Here is a 23,497-nt window from a genome sequence, read left to right as displayed (position 1 = left end):
ATTTGGCATACCATTACTCACGTTAGAGAGGGTCTCTTTCCCAGTCTGTGACTTAGGTACTTTGCCATGAGCAATGAAGAGTGACAGAGTTCTTTGAAGGATGTCTGCTTTGCCTGCTGGATCACTGGGCAGAAGGTCCTCCTGCCATACCATCTGTGTCTTGATGGTCTGAAGTATGAGGTGTGCCTCATGGATGGGTTTGTAGCTGTGCATGTAGGCCTGCAATCACCTGGCAGTCAATAAAGTCTTTTTTTTTTTTTTTTTTTTTTTTTTTCCGTCTGCATCTTAGACCTTATCTGAAGAATGACAACCTGAATATCATTGCCATGAGGGTAGAAGTCCCAGGACCACATTGGTTATAAAGAGAGCATGTTTTTTCAGCATGGGATTGTAAATTCAAGGTTGGATCCTGTTGCTTGGTAGTTATATATTAATAAAGTGTAGGTCCAAAGGGCTCGTCTTGAAGTTCCTTAATCTGGTGAAACTTTTCTTTGTTTCTGTTGCTTTTCTTCTACAGACTGTGCTACAGAAAAGCTGGTCTTGTTGCTCAGTTTGCTTGTTGTTTTTCCCTTCCTGTGTTGGGAAGCCTGATGAGAACAGTGCTGGTAGGTTGTTTTCCTGTTCTACCTGGTCATTTCATGGCAACATGCGTTTTGTCAGCTCGGAAGAAAATGAGATGAATTATGAATTATGAAGATGAATCCTCGTTAAAAGCTATTGTACATGTATGTGTTAGGATCAGCCGCTTGTTCTTGCTTTGTCTCATTATCTGGGGCCAGGTGGAAGCCGTGGTGTGACCGTGGGTGAATCAGAGGCGTGAGGTGTTCTCGCTCGCGACTTCAGCAGCAGGCTAACGGCAGCTGGGAGCTTAGCAAGTGTCTCGGTGCTGAGCACAGGGAAAGGTGTTTCTGGACAAAACTCGCTGTTGAGCTAAATCTAGTTAGAATTTAGCTCAGACTAAGGTATGATATTTTTGCCTTTTTTATTATTATGTTGTGTTTGTAGCATGGAAAGCAAGCCTGTTTAAAACTGTCTCTTAAATCACGCTCTTTCTATGTGCGTTATTCTAGTGGGGGAACAAAAAATCTTTCATTACGGAGTGCTTTTGTGTTGTCCTTTGTAATCATCGTAGCTGTGCTGGAGAAAGATGGTTTCTTTTTCTGGCCGGCATTGTGCAGTGCTGCCAGGCTGCTCCACTCGGTCAGGCTGTGGTTGCAGGGCACGGGCGGGCAGCAGCCGCTCTGTGCATATCCCAGGGTGAGATTGAGTTGTGGTTTGCAGTCTGTGTCTCGTGGAGCTGCTTTCTGCCACCAAGATGTTGCAGAAGGTCGACTGTGAAGTGCAAATCTGTGCCATGTATCACAGTAAAATTGTGAACCTGAAAGGGATCTGCTTCAAGGGGAATAATTTGAGATTTGTCACTGGGGAAAAGGCTGAAAGGCTGGCATTTTAAGCAGTTAGAGTGTCTCAAGAGAATATATGGTCACCGTTGTGGAGAAGTTCACAAGGTCACCTGACCTATTGGTGGATTAACAGGGCTATAGTGGGAATGCTTCCCTTTTCTTTTCTCTAGTTTCTGTGAAGGAAATGGATTTGCGCCGTCCTTTCTGAGCGGAAGACGAGGAGAGCTATAACATGAGAAGGATCCTGACTGCCTAACGCCAAAACCAATGCATGCTGTTACGTACTTGGAGGCAAGTACGTGGAGGCAAAGGGAGCATCACTGGTCAGCATATGGCTGAAGCTGGTAGTGGTGTGATGCCTGGCTTCTCCCTGCCAGCAGCATTGTTTGAGGTCTGTAGCTGTAGCAGGAAACATAAAGACTACTTAAAAAGAAGTCAAATAAAAATTGTCCTCCCATTTCAGAGCTATAAATTGACATTAAGGTGTCAGGCCTTGTTTGTTTGTTCCTTCAGAAAAGTAGATGCACCTTTATGTCATTGCAAAGCAACAGTCACGCGTGTAGCACACTCCCAATTCACTTCCAGCTCCTTCATCAGCTTCAAAACTCAGTTGTTCTTTACTTCTCCACTGGTTTCAGTTTCAGCTGCTTTCAGTTTCATGCTTGTTTTATTATGATTGCTTTCTTTCCTCTCTTTGCCCTGAGATGTAGAATTTACAAGTCCAGGTAAATCATAATTCAAACAAACAAAAACGGTCATGCAAGGTTCACTACACTGGCTGCTGCTTTTATTCCCACTCCTGTGGCTCACTGTTAGCAGCACTGTGTTGGAGATGGTCCCTGACATTATAGGAAAGCCTTAAAAAAAAAAAAAAAAGGCTTTGATTTCAAAAATGATTTTGTGTAAAGCTGTGAATAAGCTGTGTATATTAATGCAGTTGGTGTTATGGAGGGCAAGAGTTATGTAGTTTGTAAATTGATCTGAAGTCCTTCAGTGTTGCACTTGCTACGCTGAGTTATATTGAAGACTACGTTGGCGAGAAATGGATTTATGCAAAACTGCCATGTCACTCACCACCTGCTTACGAGTAACAACTGTAGCTGGACATAAAGGGATCTTAGCATGAGATGAACCCAGTTACTTCCCTTCTTTTTTTTTTTTCCTTTTTTTTTTTTTCCTTTATAGGCAAGTGAATAAATTAGGAGTTTGTTTCTGGGAGGTATAGAAAGCGAAGGTGGTTTGCCAAACAGTAAAGCCTTGAGCTTCTTATCACCTCCGTGGGGAGGAAAATAGAAGCTCCAGGTTAGTAGCTGATGCCTGCATGACTCACTGGGTGTATATAGGATAAGAAGTGAAAGTCCAGGGAAAATTTCCCGTAGAAGAAAAATTGTTGTGTGCTAGTAAAGATGGCAGTAGCTCTCCCTGCTTATTTGTAGGGAATGCTATGTGTTATGCATGTAGTGGATGAATGGAAGTACCTAGCTCATATATACATAGCTCATCCTACAGCATCCTGATGTGCTCTCACTGAAACACACTTTCAAGGCAACGTAGTGATTTTTTTGCACGTTGAAACATGTCACAGAAATTAGTGGTCAAACACAAATACTGATTAAAAAGTGCAGAGGAGTTGGATTGTTTCTGAACTGTTTTGTGATGGAGCTCTTCCTCTGCTCTCTGCCAGGAACTTAGGCTGGTAATTCAGGCTGTATGCTTAGTCCTTTTATCAGTGAGAATACACATTGTCTTTAATTAAAGAAGTGCTGGTCTGGTATTAATCCTGTTCAGTTTTTAAAATGCATGTTTCCCTGAACATAATTTTGTCCTTGTCTGATTGAACCACTAAGCTTTGCAGGTTTCTAAGAGTTAGAGTACTCTTTCTGTAGTCTTTCTTCTGGGTCTCTGCTTATGTTCTTTGCAGGGTGAAATTGATGTGCAGAATCATAATCTGCTCGCTTCTTCCACCCTAACAACAGATTAAAAAAATTCAGGCAGTAAGCCTGAGTAATAATTTCTCAGTAAATATTTTACTGTCTTTTCCATCTGTTGCGTTGAAATCTGACTTAAACTAGGCATACATCTAGTCAGAAGAGGTCACTGAGATATTAGTCATCCGAATAAATCCTCTTAAACATGTGCTTGGTATGAGGCCAGCTATTCAGAAGTTAACGGCTCACATATGTTGCTTATCAACCGTGCTGCTTGCCAATGAAGGAAACTTTGAGTTTGTGGTGGTTTTATCTCCCTGCAAAGTACATGGTGCAAGTCGATGCAGCTTTTCTGTATGCCACTCATACAGAAAAGCTGGAGAGCAAGCTCTCCTCAGGGTGCTTTCAGAGAGCTCTCTGTGTGGCATGGTAAGAAGTGGTATCACTCATGGTTGACCTTTTCTTGACCCTTTCCTATCAAGTATAATAAACCAAATTTAATACTGCTCAGTAAGGCAGAGACAATATTTTAACTAGAGTAATGTTATGGAACCCAAACACAGCTGAATGAGCTGAATGAAAGCTTACCCTACCTCCCCTCCTGCTTCTCTGGCTTGGAGAAAACGTTAATTTACATAAATACAACTCTTTTCTTGAGTCAGGTCTGGACTGGACCCAGTATTTCTGATTCTCTCTTCATAGAAACATGCTTCATACTCAACAGAAGAATGATTACTTCATATCCTAATTATGGAACTGATTCATACCCTGGGGTGTGGAAAGCAAGCAGTAGAAGTGAATGCATCATTAAAAAATTAGTGTATTTTTAGAGAGGAAGAGGTAAAAATAAAATGCAGCTCCATTGAAGTTTTACGGTAAAGAAAAATGGCTCATGCTGTAGGAGCTTTTTAAAAATAATCTGAGATTATGGCTTAAAGAATGTTTTTTTTTTTTTTTTTATTAACGTGCTTATAACTTGCTCATGATAAATTGTTTATTTTCTTTTCACCTTTATTTCTTAAGGAGAAGAATGAAAGCTCGCGCTCCTCCTCCACCAAATCAACCTTCTGCAGCGAGTAGAATTAACAACGAACACAAGTCATCTGCAGAGACAGCAGTAATTTCTGATCAGAACCTTGTGAGCATGAAGGAGAATATGATAAACAGATCGGTGGACTTCACAGTTATTCTACCCAACGGGGTGGAACAGAAGACCACAGTACAAGGAAGGTAAGGCTTTGATTAGCTCTTTTTTGGAGCCCTCCATTGCTAGTAGGATACTTACAGATATTAGTGTCTCCTTTTCTAGGTTCAGAAGACAAATGATTCATCAAATTCAGAGATCCTGCATTCATAAGTGTATTATGTTTGCGTAGGTAGCAAAGCATTTGATGGAATTTGGGAACCCTTTTCTGTATGTGTCTCCTTTTTCCATTGGAAGAGAGAGAGACATTCTCCTTGTAATTAAGACGCTATCAATGTCAAGTTGTATTGGAAAGGTAGTTTTGAGATACCTTTCTTCACTGTGGGAGCTCTTCCATCTTCTCATCCATTCTGCTTGGACAGAAAGGAACTGGCATATTTATATTACTTTGAGGAAGAGATTTTTAAAATATCTTCAATGCTATTGATGAAACTATAGCAAACCATGATGTGAGTGGCCACAGTGCAGTCAAGAAATTGTGGAAAGTAATAATATCAGATTAGGAGGATATGTAGTTGCCTGCCGATAAATCAGGGTCTGTACATCTGGGGCTTGCAGTAGTTAGTCTGCATTCCTGTAAAACTGCTCATCTTGGTCTGATATAGTAGTCTGTTTTAACTGTCTATTAGCATATTCTGATGGTTGAGGAAGAGGTGTGTAGCAGCTTGTAGTGTCTGGTGCTTCGTTCTTCCTCCTGCTTTTCTTGCAGTAATTAGTGTTTGCTTAGCCACGCTCAGGAGACTAACACAAGCAGTAATTTCTGTGGGTCCACCCCAAAGCCAGAGGTGGTTGTGAGATGCCAAAGAAAGTTGATATTTCAATGGAAAACGCAGCCACTTGGAGAGCTAATAAGGCAAATTTTCCTGCAGCATTTTGTGGGCAGAGATATATCCTTGCTATATGGGTAGAAAAGATTTTCTTGTCCTCCTCGAAAAAAACAAGCAAACAACAACCAAAAAAACCCACTCCAACAGCATTACAAGAGTAGTGTTTCAGTGTGACCTTTTGAAGGAGTCACAAGAGCAAAGAACAAAGGGAAAATCCCTGCACGGCAAGCAGTCTGTCTCAGGTGCCATTGCTATCACTTATGCTGAGGCTGGTTATTTTTGATTATTTCAATCTTTAGTTTGGGGACTGAAACCTGAGGTGAACAAATTAAACCTCAGACATTTCTATGAAGTTCTTCCTCTGGCCTATGTGAAGCACTTGAGGTAACCAAAATGACCTCTTGGTTGTTCAGTGGGGTGCCCGCTTCCCCTGTAGGCTTCATGGCGGGTCTAGGCCCCAGTGCAGGTGGTGGTTGAGTTGCTGCTGGCTCTCCTCTGCTCTCCTGTGCATTGCACGTGCCTGACGTGGGCAGCGGGTGTTCTCCCTCAGCACGACCGTAATGCATGTCGGGCATGGGCAAGCTGCTGTGGGCAGTGTGGAAAATTATGGAAGCCAAGGGGAGGGCTGCGTTACCTGAACGAGTGATGAAGTAAGAAAAGAGCACCCTCTCATGAGCCCTGTGCGACAACTGCCTTGTGTGTGCTGCTGTTCTTCCTTGCAGGCAGAAGATAAAATTGTCTGTACCTTAGCACTTCTTACGGTTTTAGGGATGTGGGATACAAACATAAATAAATAAAATTCCAAAATCATTTGAAATTTTTAGGAGGTGGACTGTCTTGAGTCTCCAGGTTTGGGTGAGAGTGTTTCATCTTTTTGTGTTGTTTTGATGTTGCAAACCGGACAGCTACAAAATGTGTTGGTCTTCAGAGGTAAATGTTTAATGGGCAAGATAACAGATTTAAAAAATGATGAGTTTAGTTTAGTTAGAGGCAAATATGGGGGCTAGTTTAGTTAATAAATTCTGTTCCCTCTTCACTTTCAATGGTGGTACCATGGAAGGAGATTTCAGAAAATTCTGCTATTGCCTATACTGCTGTAAATCTTCAGTATTGTCATGGCCAACATTGGAACTGCATTCTTCAAAATCTGCTCTTGGGTGCCCTGGGGACATAACTTTTTCAGAAAAAATTTACAAAATCTTGCTCTGAGCATCATCATAATGAAAAATCATTCTGTAATTCAAGGAAAGCAGTTCACAGAGCAATGAAGTCCTCTAGAGGATGTTTGAAAATGTAACTACTGTAGTTAATTAGTATCACTTAAGGTTATTATAAATGCACTAAATCGAAAGTCAGAATTATCTCTTTCAATTTGTTCATTGTATGTAAGCAAAGCAGCATGTCATCAATTTTACTTTGTTCTCTTTATAGAAATTTTTTCTAAGTAACAGCAAGAGAGCAGAAAATTCTCATTAAATTCCCTTGAAATATTGTTCAAAGGAAAAAAAAAAAAGTACATAGTATTTAAAGATCCTTTATTAGAATCTGGAAATTTTAAGTACATTTATTTGTAAAAGTTAACTCAAGCTGACAGTCCATCTTCAAAAGTTTATTGCCATTTTGTAACACAGTTTATTGCAGCTTTTGGAAATGCGTAGCACAGTTTAAGAGCAAAGTTGAGTCCTTGCAGAGTGTGTGTAGCAATAGAATGGTATTTAAAAAAAAAAAAAAATGGTCCCTGTAAACTCTACTGTAAAAACATGTAAAAGTATTCGTGCTAACTCCCCCTTCTTCAAAAAAAAAACAACTCCCCCTTCAAAAAAAAAAAAAAAAGGTATAAAGTACCCCCCACAACTAATCTATATTTGTACTGTTGTATGAGAAATGCATGAAATCCTGAAAGGATAGACAGATTTGGTGCTTTATGCATACTGTTTTGTGCATACAGATATGCAGCAGATCCACACAAACTATTATCAGGTCTGACAGAGGGGATGACTAGACATTTAGAAAGAAAATAATTGGAAGAACTTAAAAGAGTTACCAGAAACCTTTTCTGTTTGTGATGCTCATGGATAGTTCTTTGAATGGGTAACCTGCACATGCAGGGACTGTGTGTCTGTCACACTGAAGAGAGCTTCCTGGTTAGTGCAGATACAGAGCTCTAGTGTCAGCAGCTTCAGAAATCAGTAGTATTTGATACATACTGCAGAAAAAAGGGGATGCTTGAAGATAAATAGTGTTTGGTTTGGAGTTGTCAACACATGGATGCCATAGAAGAGGAGATGGGGCAATTGTTACTGCTGCTTTCTTACATGGTAGGCAAATTTGCTTGTACGTGTGATACACAGAGGAGGACACTGGTACAAATAATCAACTAGCTGAAGCTTTAGTCCTATTCTGCAAATAACGGAGGACACAGCTGAGTGCAAAGAGCATGCACTACGTAGAGCATAAACCTAATGCCATCACAGAAAGTATATTCTCACATTATTCTCCGTGAGAGAATTAAGTGATAATAATTGGTGGCTTATAGCTCAACATACAGAATGGTAAAAGACTGAAGGTGTGAAAGGCTCGAAAAACACAGTCCTCTGCTGCTGCATACACATCATACTGATGGCCCCTTTGTGGATTTTCTCCAATATGGAAAATGAGAGAGAAATATACATCAGTAAAATAACAAAAGGAAGAGACAGCATTTATGAATACCTACTTATCATGCTTCCATGGCTTTTTTGAATGCAATTTGCCTTTTTACTATACATATTTCTGGTTGCATAGGAAAACTTCTAATCTTTTCATGAAGTGCCTGCTGTGCTTTGGAGCATGAGAAAATAATGACTAACACTGTTTTCTGCTGTTTAAATGTGCATAGTTAAAGCCTTAGAGACTTCATCTCATTCCCTCTATGCTAACATTTTTCTTTTCCAGTCTGTCATTTTAGCTTTCTGATGTGCGTTTGAAATTAATCTAAATAAAGGAAATTCTTTCCTTTAGTTAGTCTTACCTTTATGAGCGTTTGTAGCATGAAAGTAGAAGACAACAGGAGAGTCAGTCATTTTATAGAGTACAACTTTATCCTACAAATTTATTTCCTAGGTGTGCAAGGCTGTATTTTAAAATGGATTGCTCTTTGTGATCCCAAAGAGATTGGCCCAATCCACACCCAAAACAACTTTTTTTTTTTTTTCTACCTCTTAAGTTACTGATGTCCTTGCAGCATTTTACTGGTGAACTGCAGGACACAAATGGTCCGACATACTCCTGCTTGGTCAGGACCTCAGCCTGAAAAGTGCTGCTGACACAGTAGTTATTCTTTACTTTCCAGAATTGCTTTTTTTAATGTTGTACAGCTTAGTAATATAATACCAGGATAGAGCCAAAGTATTCTTCTTTGCTAAAAATAGTTGTCTGGACCACCTTGTCTGAATCATGTATTGGCCTCATTCTCCACTTCTGTTTCTGTGCTTTTGTATTTCCTTATCAGGGATGAATGTTTAGTGTCTGTCACATAGCATTTGGTCTCCTCCCAAACTCCAGCAAGGTTTTTAGAAGAAGAAAGTAACATGTTTCATAGATGAGTAGTTGGAAATACAGGAGACATTTAACTCTTTTGCTTCAGCTTTAGAATTAGTCTTTTGTGATCAGACCTGCCTGAGTTTCAAAATCAAGTATGTGCTGTACCAGGTCTCAAAAACAGTTTACAATCAAATTCTGGTATGTCTGGATCAAGATGGAAATGGGGAGGAAACTTTTTGCATTTTCCAAGAGCCATATTCAGCTCAAAGTTAGAAAGAAAAGTTGTTTCAGTACCATTCTCTTTGCTGTGCTTGGTGGCTCTCTTCTGTGAGTGCCGTATGTATGGAACTGGTTGAAATAAAACTCAAATTTAAAACCAAGCTGAACGCTATTGCAGTTTAGAAGGGAAATTTTTAGAGTTGGTGATCCTAAAGTCTGATAAAAGAGTAACCTCCTTAGAAGGACTTCTGAGCTCTCTAACGTCTCTGGAAACATGAGTTTAAAATTTTTGTCCCCATGTTTTTTTGTTTGTTTGTGTTTTTTTGTTTGTTTGTTTGCTTGCTTGCTTTATTTTTTATCATTTTAAAGTTTTGTGGAAATGTTTTTCCCAAATTTACATTTTGAGAAGAGCATATTGTGCACTTTGATGGTCTTTAAAAAAAAAAATCAGATTTTGATTAATTTGTACTCCTAAATGGTACAGGTGAAGCCTAGGGATGCTTTTCAACATTTGCGTATGTTCTGAGCAGTTTGAAACAGGATGGGGTGCTTCAGACTTCATTAAGTGTTAACACTCTGTACACAGCATCATAAAGTACCTTTTTGATGGACTATGGGTATAATTTTTTTTTCAAGTGCTGCATTTTTTAGTGTTTTGAATGAAGTAGTTCATGTGAGGTAAATGTCTAAATTTGAATGAATTATTACAATATTATACGCTACAGAAATACATTAGCATTCCACGTTAAATTAAAATGTGTATCAAATAGAATACCAGGTACTGTGGTTCTGCCACGTTATTTACTTTTCTCTGAAACAACAGTAATAAGGCTGAGGGGAAAAAAAGAACAACACGCAAATTTCACTTAAAAAGTAATATATCTGTAAACAGACAAGCTGAGATCTTTATCAAACAGACTGACACTTTTTTGAATTCTGATTGCTGCACAACATAATGAATGTTTGTTCAAATGTCAGTGTATGCAGGATTCTTGTATAGCCTGGACTTAGTTTCTGTTTTGTGTGAAGTAACAATGATTGTGAAATAGAGGCATTCACAATTTGGGGACAGTGCCAGAACAAGGCACTGGAAAATGTCATGGAGTGACCTGATACCCGTTTCTGTTTAGATGCTCTTTATGCTAGCATTGCCACAGTCCTCAGTTTTTCTGAAGCCTGCTATACATATTAACAAAGTTCTCCTCATTTGATCTTCATTTTCTCACTTACTTTCATTTCCTTTAAATACGATCACCTATTTCAAATTTTCCACGCCTTCAATTTTCTCAGCTTATATTGCATAACTCAGTTAAACTTGAAATAGGTTACTGTGAAATAGGTCCTTGAGTTATTTCTCATCTTTTGCACAAAAGCTGGCTGGCACTTACGTATGTTTTAGTGTTTTGCCTGTTAATAAGGGATCAGACCCATTTCCCATTTTCATGGTATTTCTCTGTCATTAGCCCTCCAAGGTTCTTCACCAACTTCTTGGACACTTGTAGGCAAAGAGCACATGCCTAGAAAGAAGATGGGCAGCCCCCCACAGAGCAGTCTCTCAGATGCCATCAGCTTGCAGCTGAGGGGCAGTTCGTGAGCTACAGATTTAATGGTGGTGTGGTTAATAATCTTAGAATCACAGAATGGTTTAGGTTGGAAGAGACCTTGGAAGACCACCCAGCTCCAACCCCCTGTCATGGGCAGGGACACCTCCCACCAGATCAGGTTGCCCAAAGCCCCATCCAGCCTGGCCTTGAACACCTCCAGGGATGGGGCGTCCACAGCTTCTCTGGGCAGCCTGTGCCAGTGCCTCACCACCCTCTGGGTGAAGAATTTCTTCTGAACATTTAATCTAAACCTACCCTCTCTTAGTTTAAAGCCATTCCCCCTTGTCCTGTCACTATCTTCCCTGACACAGAGTCCCTCCCCAGCTTTCCTGTAGGCCCCCGTTAGGCACTGGAAGGCCAATATGAGGTCTCCCCAGAGCCTTCTCTTCTCCAGGCTGAACCTCAACTCCCTCAGCCTGTCTTTATGGGAGAGGTGCTCCAGCCCGTTGGTCATTTTCATGGCCCTTTTCTGGACTCATTTAATACTTCCATGTCCTTCTTGTGCTGGGGGCCTCAGAGCTGAACGCAGTACTCCAAGTACTGAATCTGTGAAGGATTTTTTTTTTTCTGCCTTGAATTTGTCTGCTACATTTTGAATCTGTATACACTTTTCCAGTATACACATTAAAAAAGGTGTCACTTTCTTTGGGAGATAAGCTGTTTACACATTTGATTTCTTTTCCACTAGAATAAAAGTATCCTTTGTACATCAGAGGCTTCAAGTAGGGCCAATAATGTTTTCAACCTTGGTTGTTTCGTTAATGGCAAATGCAGGTTTATGAAACCAAAACTTTTCATAAACGTAACCAGTTATAATAAACATGTTTTCTCTGATCCTGAATGGAATTTTAATAAGGAAAGTTCGAAAAAAAAAGAACCTTTCAGTACCTCGGTTAAGAGGAGACGTTCTGGTGTGTGGAGGAATGTAGTTTGTATCTGCTGTGTCAGACATTATCAAGCCACCTTGCTGCTTTGTTAAAGCGGAGTTAGTGCCTCTGCTTTGTGTTAAGGAGTAGTGACTGACTTTTTAACCTCGTGGTTTGGGAATCACATCTGCAATGAGACGTCTTAATAATGCAAATACTTGAAGTCAGATATTTTTATACTGGCTTAATATTCTCACCAAAATAAATATGGAGGAGTTCAGTTGTACTTGGAAATATTACTGGTGTAATTGGAGGGCAGATGAACACACACAAAAATCTGGAAACTGGAAAAAATTCTGTCTACCTCTTGTTTCAAATTCATGTGTTACAGTTTGGTCTGCATTATGTGATGGTTCAAATGCAGGTAGAGCTTACCGTACCTTGAATGAGTCATTTATTTGTATCTTGTCTTCCTGATAAGGAACAGTGTTTGAATGAATTTAATGTATGCAGTTAGCAGATAAGATGCACTTTCTCTGCTTTTGGCTTAGGTTTGTTAGTGCTATCGTTGGCACTGTTTTCTGCTTCATAATGAATAGTTAATTACCAGCTCATAAGCACACAGTTAAGCATGAATGTATTTAAGTCCTAATGTTTTTATCTGAGATTTCTAGCATTTCAAAGCATCAGCACTGTTACTTCCTTGCGACACATCCACACCTTGTCCTGTCTTTTCTCCAATATTAAAACAAAAGTCATTTTTTTTAGGAACTGTTTTTTCTCCATGCTAACAGTGAATGTCTTCTTCCCTACAGTAAAGCTGTGATGGATCTGTTGGTTGATTTATGCAGCCGGTATCATTTGAATCCATCCCAATACAGTCTTGAACTGAAGTCTTTGGGAACTGAGCAGCCTCTGAGCTACAAGGCAAACACTTTGATAGGAGCACTGGACGTACAGACAGTACTTCTGAAAGAGAAGGTGCCTGAAGAGAAGATAAAGCGACCTCTGCCACGGGCCCCTGAGGTCAGTACCCTGTAGCACTAAAACAGTAACGTGAGATGTCATTTCATTCTTAACATTTCAAGTTTTTCCAACCTTTGCATCTCCAGACCAGGTGAGAGAGGCCTGAGATTGACTCTAACTTTTTCTACAAGTTAAATGATTTGCACGCAGATTGGCAGCTGCCAGTCTGGACTGCAGCATTTACAACTTTATGTTGCATGCAGTTGTTTAGATGGAAATTTGCTCTTGTAAAGAACTTTGTTCAAAGACTTAAATGATGGAAATTGACAGTAGTGGTTAACATGAGGGTTATGGGATCGTGCGGAAGTAGGTGGAACTTTGGTAATATTTTGTTTGCCACCTTTATTAAAGATAAGGGAGAAGACTGTTCAGTAATAAACGTATTTCACAGAATTGTGAATATTGAGAAGTAGCCATTTTTGAAATATTTCTTTGTTGAATTTTTAATTATCTTGGACCAGGATAGCTAATATACTGCGATGTTTTTCAGAGTGGCACTTGTAAACATTGTCCAAAAAAAAAAGTGTCTGATTCCTTTTCTTTACTTGCCTGTTTTTTCTGATTCTCTCCTTAATGATAGGTGTGTTCTGAGAATTTTTGTTTATTTTCAATAGGTTTTTGTTTTGTTTTGTTTTGCAATAAATATGCATGTGGGGTAAGCTTGTGTAAAATGAATGAAGACAATATGGATGTCCCTCGTACATTTTCCATTTTCTGAATGAAAACCTTTCTCATAAGAATGCATGGCCATCACAGAGGGAGAGCTGAGACTTTGTGCTTGTTTCTACAGAAGTCTGTGAGGCTGGTGGTGAATTACCTGAAGACACAGAAGGCAGTGGTTCGAGTCAGTCCGGAGGTGCCTCTCCACAACATCATTCCGGCTATTTGTGAGAAGTGCGAGGTCAGTCAGGAGCACATAGTTCTTCTGCGAGACAGCATCACTGGGGAGGAGCTGGAGCTTACCAAGTCCTTGGAGGAGCTGGGGATAAGTGAGCTGTACGCCTGGGACAGAAAAAGAGGTGAGCTGCGGCTGAAAGCGGTTGCTGCTGGGTTAGATGAGGTGTCAATGGTATTATGGGCAACTGAAGGGCGTTTTGGGGGCCTCAGTCCCAGAGAGTAGCAGCCAGGTCAGTGGTGTGCCCAGCTGTTGCTAGCTGCTCTGGGGCCAGCACCAGGCTTTGCTAGCCCCTAGCACACGTTGGCTTAGGGCAGGGCGAAAGGAGGAGCTTTGTACCTCCCAGAGCTGCTGTTGGTGCCACGCATGTCACCTGGGGTCCCGTCACCGACCTGTGCTGTGGGTCAGAGAGAAAGAAAGAGGAGACGTGCCATAGTCATGGCAGCCGTGAAAGCGGAGAGGCAGAGGCAGCAGAGTGGGGCTTGTGATAACAGACTGTGGATGGGTGCAGAGGTGGTTCCTTCAAACAGCAAAGCTGCTGACAATTTAGTGAAGAGGAGCTGAGAGGTATTTGTATTTAAAATTTTGTTCTCTTGGTTATTTCTCCCCCCTTTTCTTTTCTCATAGATGATGTTGTAGCAGTAGCTTCTTGGGCTTGAGTTTCATCAGCCTGTGTATTCAAGTAGCAGAATTATGCCGTGTGTTTTTAAGTATACATGCTTTAAAGTACATACTGACAAGTGCTACTTCCTTTGAGGTCAGAAAGTGGTATTCATTAAAACTGTCTCCTGCAGTTTGTCTCAATTGGTATCATTTCCAGCACAGTAGACGTCCTTACTTATTGTTTAGATAATGTCAGTCTTGTATACACTGAGCAGCAGGCTTATTTTTTATTTATACGGTTATTTATTTATGTTGACGTTCTGTCTCTCCTTTCAAACTCCTGTGGTAAGTGACAGTTCTAACTCTATATGAGCCAAATTTCAATGAGTTTAGACTCTTAAGTAAACTAAATGTCTCCTTTTCCTTTGAATTGTCAGCATGCTCAAAAAGTTGCTGACAACATGTCATAACTGAATTTAGTGTTTTTCTTTTTTCTTTAAAGACATGTTTACTGTAATTAAGCTAAGCATTTTAGAACAACATATTGAAAATGCATAGTATTCAACAGGACTTGTTCAGCATACTTCAGGGACAACTTACGGAAAAATTAACCTAGTCCTTCCTTACATTTTTATTTTTTAAATGAAAGTGATCATTTATATATAGGTGCTATATAGGTCTGCAAGTCCAGGGTTGAAAAGTCCAATTATCTTGTACAGTCAAAAACAAGACTTGACTTCAGGCCTGAGATTACAGCAGAAAATTCTGTAACACTTGGTGCTGCTCTCAGCATCAGAAAAAAATACATGTTATCATTTTGAACCTTTTAGTATACCTTTCATTCTGATAGTATCCCCTGTTCCTGAATGTATGTCAGCCTTCTCTGTATCCCTCTCAGTCTGCACTGTGGTCCTGATGAGAACAGTAAATACACATAAAATTTAGGAAAGGTTCCCTTTGTTCGAGCAAATTCCTTCCTCCCATATTCTCATCTGTAACCTTCCAGCAGAGTAACCCCATTGCTCCAAAAAGCATCTGGCCTAAGGATTGTGCATGGAGTAGGTTGTCCAGGCTATTTAATTACCAGAAGAACAGATTTTTAAAGTACCTTCTCACTAATGAGGGTGGCACCAGAGGTGCTGAAAGCACAGGCTGCATTTATAAGAGCAGATTCTAGAAAAAAACAAAGTGCTCCTTCCCTGAAGTAAAAATACCGAAGCCAAAATATAGAAAGACAAGCTCTGCTGCCACCTGCTAACACAATTTGGTGTAGCAGCTGAAGCAACTTCCCTAGTGAACCGACAAGGAACACAAACTTTTTCTCAGCTAAGCAGCTTCTAGTAGGAGCGCTGCATGTCTGATGTCAGATAAGGTTTTGTTTCCACAGTCCTTAGGACACAAACATTAGGAGTGATGAATGAATAATGCTGCGGTTTACTGGGCAATACTAGAACTTTAATATGTCTTCTCTTGTCCTTTCATTGCCTGCCTTTTCCAGTTCCTCCATCAAAAACTCAGTCTGAACCTTCTCTGAACTACAGAGGTACTGTACAATGATGCTGAGGGGAAGTCAGCTTTCCCTTCCTGCTGTTTGTTGTGGCTCTAGGAGATGGATCTTTAACATCCTAGTGTAAAGTGCTGTCAAGAAAAAAGCTATTTTCACAGTCTGTGCTGTCTTTTGGACCGTGTTGTTCCCGTCGTCATGCTTTGCGTCAGAACCAGCACACTTGTGTGCATAATGCTCATAATGCTTGTTCAGTAATTGCCACTAAAATGCCAACAATTAACAAATTTTGTCATTTAACTGTTGTCCATCAAAATACCAACAATTAACAAATCCTGACATTTAACCACTGTCTGGCATAGTATGCTTCTACGCAGATTCCAAACCTTTTATTGTTACCTAAAACATGATTAGCTGAATATCAGGAATACTGAAATCTCAAGTCTTCTGCATTGAAACTTCTTATAGTAGTGGAGACAAAGTCTTTTGAGACCCATGAGATCTTCCACTAATTCCAATTTACTTGTAATGAAGCATTTTAATACCAAACTTAAACATATGCATGCATGTTGGATAACTCTGGGTAGATGCTGACTTCTGAACTACTACAATAAATAGGGTTTGATTAGATGACATTTGTGCTTCTGCTTCCAGTTATACAGAAAAGGTGTATATTTAATATATTTTTCCTCCACTAAATCTGTTATAGTTAAATTAATTATCCTCAAGAGAAGAATGATTGATTAGTTACTTCTTTGCATTGCTAGTAGTAAATACAACATAACCAAAATAAAACAGTGAATAACTTCTATAACTTTTCAGGTAGGAAGCAAACAGTGACAGACATTGAGTGAATCTTAACTCATGGCCTGTTCCCTCATGGCTTCACTGAAGCCAGTGCTTTTTTTCTTAAGTCGTTGCATGTTGTGGCTTCTTCTTATACAGAGCATGATGCTAAAGTGAATAGCAGCTGTGCTTATTTCAGAAAAAAAAAATATGCAGATTGCTTGTTGTTTTGAGATGGTACGCAGTGCTTAAGATCCCAACTCCATTTAGATTTCCATCAAACTGTTGATATCAGCAGTTACTACCATGGCTTACACGAGCCTTTGATTGTTACTGGTCATTGTCAAAGACTAGCTGAGCAAGGCAATCACGATCCACATCCAGGTGCAGCCCAGCCCTGAGTAGAAAAATAGAAGTTTCTGGTGAATGAGCTTAGGCAGTGCTTCGTATTTGAGGAAGGTATTAATGTGTTACTGGATATTTATTTTTTTTTTTGCAGTGGAGTCGCAGTCTTTCTTAGGGATAGTTTCTCCCTGTTTTCCCCAGGGTTCACCACCTCTACTTTTCCATTGTGCTTTGAACTACTCTGTGTGCATAACACCTTCTAACACCTTATGTTATGGATGTGCAAGTGATCCTGTGTGAAAATCATGTGCTTTGTGTGAAATGCAAGTTAGTTTACCAAAGTTCTGGGATAAAGTTGTCTTCTTTTTTTTTGTGTATGTGAAGTAGACTTTTATGTGAAGAAACAAGTTATTTTGTATGCTTTATTAATTGTTATTAAACAAGTAAATACTTACAAGAGAAAGCAACTTTTCTGTGTTAAACTCTTTGTGCTAGTGGGATATTCTGATGTTCTTGAAAGAGAATAAATCTCTCTAGCTTTATGCAGTGTTCATTTAAAAAATAAAATAAAATTGAGTTTGACAGTCTGTATATCAAATGTCAAACTAATGTTTGTTCCCCGTAAGGTATGACCTTATCACATCACTCATCCAGCTGAACTGATGAGGGGGAAGTTGTAGGGAGATCGAGGGGATCAGACAATCCTGAGGAGTACTAAATTGTGATCAAAAATTTACTAAGTTTATGACTTTATTATTCCATTTCACTTCACTGGATATGGGAACAAACTTGGAGCAAATAGAATTCTAATGAAAAAGAAAGCACAGGATCTGGCATTTACTAGATACTGCAGTTCATAACATTGCCAGCTCATAAAAATACAGCATTAACCCAGAATGTATTAAAATACTGATCTTTATTGCAGAAATGTAAAAATTTTCTATTGTAATTGTTTCAGAACCAAGTCGAAGTGTTTCGCTAAGCAGTGATGCAGTAGAAAAAGAAAAGAAAGGGTTTCTGGGATTTTTCAAAGCTAACAGAAGCAACAGCAAGGTAAGTGTTTATCAATGTACTACCTTGATAAAGAGAATTGATTTATTTCCAGATGTATTTTTGTATTTTGTCTCTGGGCAATGGGGTCTGTTGTTGATTTGGTTTTGTTCTGCTTTTTTTTTTTTTTTTCTCCATGCAGTCATCTTTTAGCAGATGCATAAACTACAGTTAATCAGTACAGTCTGATGGGGATTTCAGCTAATTCAAGGAGTTGGGCATATTAACCACTTAATTTTATTTTTTTTAAATGCTGTTACTTCAGTAGGTAGCAACAAAAGGCAGGAGTTTTAAGCAACTTATATCCACTTATTAGTAGCACTCAGATTGAAGAGGAAAAAAAAAAGCATTTATGAAGGAACTGATGCAATATAGAACACATTACTCTAGATATCACGTAGAAGTGTCTTATTAACTCATGTGTGTGTGTGTGATACTTTGTTTTAAAGCATTTATATTTTCAGTAATCTGTACTTTTGCGTTATTGCCATCTCCAGTCTGTAAAACTGGTGAATTAGGTGTAGAAGAAAGCTCACAGTACTAAAAGGAGTAATAAACTGAAGGATCAGTGTCCACAAGGGTGCATGTTGGGCATTTTTAACTTTGTTTTTAATTTGGAGTTGGAAAATTCAAAAAGAAAGTTTGTATAAAAACTTGCTTCAACTAAACTCAAGATACAATTAGAGTTGCTAAATTTAAATAACTTTAAACAATTAGAGAAGAAGATGTGATGGTGACTTTATAAGGAGAAAACTAGAAAATAATGTTTATGCATTCTCTGTAGATCTTAGAATTTACTGAGATGCCTTTTTGAAAAATATGTGCCACATTGCAGAAATTAAATATAGTAAAAATTTCTAGCTCAAGAACATACTACACTTTTAACTTAACACTTTTTATTTCCTTCACTATAATTAGCTGTGTCAAATGATTTGATTATAAAGTATTTATTACTTGAGAATGTCAGAGTAAAATAGCATTTTTCTTTTGTCTTATTTTAAAAGCTTTCTAAGGCTTTTGCAGTGAAATCAGGTTAACTGGTACTAAGTAACATACACTTCCTTGATGGACCAGTGTTACGTTTAACCCTTCCAGTCTCCTCAGTCACATTTTTAAAACTGTATAAGCTATCCAAAATTTTTATTAGTTCTCAGCCCTTTTTATTATGATCAAATTTGGAGTGTTTTTATCAGGCAATGGCTTCTTGTGTGGACACTGTATCGACACTATGTTGAAAAATTTGGTCAAACATGGATGCTGATCTATTCTTAACATTTTATGAAGGATGATGCATCAGAGCTGTATTTTATGCGATAGTAAGTGAGTCAGTTTTGTGTGTTTATCCTCTGTAAGAAATTATTTCCCATTTAGCAGGGAACAAAAGCATAACTAGAGTAATAATACAGCATCTGCTTGGAAGAATCTAGATCACAAAGGAGCTCAGCACAAGCCTCTAGGGCATGCCATGGCTCTGTAGCTGCTCTGGAGGAACTGAACATATTGCAGCATGAAGTTTACTGTGTTAAAGTTGTTCCTCTGTTCCCATTTTACTGAACCTCGTTATGAAGTGTCTGCTCTCGGAGTTGTAATTCCAGAAGCAGCTCAGATTTAGCTTACAGAATAATTTCACTTACAACACTGGAAAACAGCTTTGAAACCTGCCAGTGCTGTGGTTACTGCAGTGTTTTTTTCACAGCCGAGTTTGGAATGAGTGTCCTAGAAATTACAAACTCTTTATTCTTTTATACACCGCCCCCCTCTCTTCTTTCTCATGCTTGTAAATCAGACACAGGAGGTCATACTCTGAGGTTGCTTTTTTAAAGTTATATTTTAATAAGTGTTAAAGATACGGAGGGTCGATTAATAAGGTACAAGTAATGTTTGTCCTGGTAGGTAGTAAGAACTGTTCAAACAAGTATGAGGAACAACTTGTAAATCTGAAGTGAAGGTGTAAGTCTTGCTGTCAGACAAGTCTTGCTGGCTGACAAGTTAATTGACTTTTCCTGATGATGTCTTTATTGAACTCTTACTTTCAGATGTTGAATAGTCTATAGGAAGAGGGATTAAAACAACAGTTTTATTTAGACCTTCAAGGAAGTCATCATTACCTTTCCAGTATGAACCTCTAGCAATTTGAGCCCAAATATTCAGAAGAATTACTGAAAACTGAAGAATTGTGCAGCACACAAGAGCAAGCGTTAAGTGGCCGTAATACAGCTGGCTGAGTATTATGGCAGATTTCTAGACAAAACAACAGTGAAACTGCTGAACAGATGTAGTTAGCAGAATGGGGGCAAACTAACTTCTTTTAAGAAATGATTTAATAAGTTTATGAAGGGATTGTATGGGGGGATGTGCTGTGGTTTCAGAACACACACACGCAGGCCCAGAAGGTTTTTTCCAAAACTGTTTTTAATTGTTACTCCCTTAGAGTTTTACTCCTCTGCAAGACTTCATTCGGTTCTGCTTACTTGTTTAATTTCTTTTTGTTTGCATCGTCGTTTGCATACACACACACAAAGACAGAATCACCGCATGGGGCCGTGTGTAGTCTCTATTTTAGAACTAGTTACTGGCAAGACTTGTCCAAAGTCTTGAACCCAGGGCATGCTGTAGAGTCGCATACATTTACAGGGAAGACGACTTCTTTTGCAAGGGAAGAAGAGAGCACTAGCCTGTGTTGCAAGCTGTCTGGGATCAAGTGTCACTCCACTCTATAGGCCCACACTCAGATTTCCATGCCCACACACATACTTGCTTTCTGAGCTCGCTGAAGGCAATAATCATGGTATGACAATACACTAGATCTAGCTTTTAGAGTTCTTTTTTTTCTGCTATATGAAAAACACCATGACACAGAATAAAAGCAGAAACCTATTCTCATGTTTGATACAAACTGATTGAAGGTATTTCTTTGGTTAACTTCGTGCTTATAGGCTTAATGCCAGATAAGGTATCATCTTCAGTCCATTCTAATTTTATGCTGGATCAGTTACCCTCTGTTCTCCTGAAGCTGGCATAAAAAACATAAAGGTGTCATGAACCCCATATCTTTTTGATGTGAAATGTAGCCACGTGCCTGAGGCTAAATCAAGATTAAATTGGCACTGCTAAGCAATACAGCAGTGCAGAGGTCCTTTGCAGATGATCATGGGATCCAGGCTTGAGAGGGATATATGAAGCAGTCCTGTCATTTACATGTGGGGGGAAAGAAGCTCTGTGCTTGCAACCCTGTCTCTGCAGGTATAGCAGAGTGACAACCTGGCCCTTGGTGCTGCAGGACCTGCTTGCTGCTACCTGTTTTCTTTGCCTTAGAATTGTTCTGGTTTCATTTTCTTACATGCTCCTGTTAATAGATCTTTTGGGGCCTTGCCTACATCAGAAAAATGTTGCAGACTACTTCAGTGTTTCTCAGCAATCAGATCTAATGCTACTGCAGTAATTCATCCTGGTTCCATAATGAGGTTTGGTGCTTTGCTGTGGCATGTTTCTGCTGTTTTCTTTGCTTTGCTACTTCTGTGTAGGATACTATTTGTGTTGCAGACAGAAGAACACTTGAGGATGAACAGAGATTATGGTGAGGAGGATGTTTTTAGTTCTACATCTACAAGTGAAGGAAGCTTGGATGTAAGTACTAATGTGGCCTGTAGATGCTACTGCATTCCTATTAGATCCTCCAGTTTGAGTAGCCAGAACCCACTGCTGTTCCCAGTGCTTAGCCAAGTAGAAGTAGAAATAGCCTACTTCCTAGTTTAGTTACCTGGGTTCACATCTTGAAGTGCAATGCATTTTCTTCAGATAAAACTCTTGCTAGCTTAATTATAAATCATGTTTCTTTCAAAGTTAAATTCTAAGCAATCATGAGCAAAAAAGCAAAAAAACAAGGGTGTAGTTGTGACTTCCAAACAGTGCCTGATGCAAGCATGTGTTTATGTGCCTTATCTGTGACATTTCTTATAAAGCCACACCTTTCTCTTTTATCCCTTTATATGTCTGCTTTCCGCATGGCAGCATTCAAGTTGTTTCTCAAGTAGCTGGGGATGGAGAGTACTTTTGTTTTAAATACTGTTGATAACAGAAGGGGGTTTTGTTACATACGTGAGTAGGTTTGGGGGCACAAAAATCCTGTGAACCACATTTAGGAAGGTTTTTAAGTTCCTGTCAGACTGCGAAACTACCAGGATTTAGGTTTATAATTAGTAAGTGTGAATCCTATATATTTCTGTAAGGCTGTTCTTTTGGATTTGTAATCATAATAAATGTGGTGTCTTTCTGTTGCTTTTTTTTATTATTATTACTATTATTATTACTTGTCTCTTTCTTATGTTTTCAAAACCTGGAGAAGACTGTGTTGATGACATGATAGAAACCTGAAATGTGAGACTTAGATTTGAATCCCCATTTTACAAACAAATATTTGGAGAAAGAGTGCTGATCCGCAAAATGTGCAAATCACTAGTCAGGGTGAAGAGTGACAGAAAATTACAGAAAAAAATGGAGGAGGAGTGATAAAACAGAACCCAAATTAAAGAATAATAATAATAAAAATTATATGAAAGAACTCAGAATGGGGAAATAGATGGAGAAATGATTGGTTGTGAGATTAAAAAACACCTAACTCTTCAAATCTGTGAAGCCTTCTTATATGAAAGAGTACAAAAGTTAGAAAGTGGTGTATGACACCAAAAACTTGGGTGACACTGTAAAAAGACTGTTTTGTTGAGGTCTCTATTGATATAAAGTTATAGTAGAAGGTCATGTCAGTAATTGAAATACATGAGATAAAAGTCTACAAAAACCTTCATAATCTTGCCAAAAAATAAAATATCTGTTGTATTCACTGCCATTAAACATTAATCTCAGTGTCTTAATACCCAGCTATGACAAGAGGAGGAGGAAGAAGAGGGATTCCAAGTGAAGATATGATGAAGGTAGTTCAAATATGCGGAACTGTCTTTTATACTAGCGTGTGGTGCTTCCTCAGAAGAGGGATGCTTCTTTTTAATTTTCGTAGGGAATCTCATAGGGCAAATTACAAATGAAGACTTTTTTTTCCTTTGTCATTGATGAAAAATGTTCAAACCTGTCTTGTCAAAACAATGTAACTTTTGTCTTTTGAAAGCACAAACAATAGAGATTAGAGACCAAAGGGATCTCGTAGTAGGAGTTAAAAAAAGCATTACCTTTTAATTCAGCTACATCAACACCTTCAGGTCAGGGATTTTTTTTTCTTTTCTCTTAAGAGCAATTAATCTTCAAGAACAATGTAGCCATTGTTCAGTGTTTATATCTTCAACTTCTGGCTTGACACTTTTGTTTGAGCACTGATCCTACTAAGTCATAAGTACATACTTGAATGAATGTATTTAAATAGTTCAATTTAATTCTGTACTACTCTGTTAAAAGTTTGATGAGAATGTATAAAATAAGTCTAACTGATTCTCTCAGCAGTTCAGGACATGAATCCTTCAAACAGGCTAGATGGGCTTTAAGAAAAAGGTAAACAATTGTGAGATCTTAGGTGGAAAAAAATTCTAATATAATTTAAACTCGGCATAGACAGCTAGCATAGATCACTTGTATAAACATATGTTCGATACATATGTATCTTAACATATGTTAAGATAAAATTAATCTGGAAATTCCAATGAAGGCACTTCTTCTAAAATTCAGCTTAGCAATTCCTTATGGGCTGGACTTTGAGACCCCCAGTCA

At 38.8% G+C, this 23,497-nt stretch overlaps 1 protein-coding gene across 1 annotated transcript in view; it reads left to right on the top strand.

The window, feature by feature from the left end:
* COBL (cordon-bleu WH2 repeat protein) overlaps nt 1-23,497 on the top strand; it is a 153,543-nt gene that overhangs the window by 34,829 nt on the left and 95,217 nt on the right. Inside the window, exons 3-8 of the mRNA XM_084281406.1 lie at nt 4,355-4,561; nt 12,389-12,599; nt 13,390-13,618; nt 15,596-15,640; nt 17,691-17,785; nt 21,326-21,409. Of these exons, the coding sequence (XP_084137532.1) occupies nt 4,355-4,561; nt 12,389-12,599; nt 13,390-13,618; nt 15,596-15,640; nt 17,691-17,785; nt 21,326-21,409 (871 nt within the window). The remainder of the gene's footprint in view (nt 1-4,354; nt 4,562-12,388; nt 12,600-13,389; nt 13,619-15,595; nt 15,641-17,690; nt 17,786-21,325; nt 21,410-23,497) is intronic.

This window comes from Netta rufina (assembly GCF_964035555.1).
Source record: "Netta rufina genome assembly, chromosome: 2".
In the NCBI taxonomy this organism is placed as follows: domain Eukaryota; kingdom Metazoa; phylum Chordata; class Aves; order Anseriformes; family Anatidae; genus Netta; species Netta rufina.
Note: the sequence above shows the minus strand (reverse complement) of the source record. Positions and strands in the feature narration are given on the sequence as shown.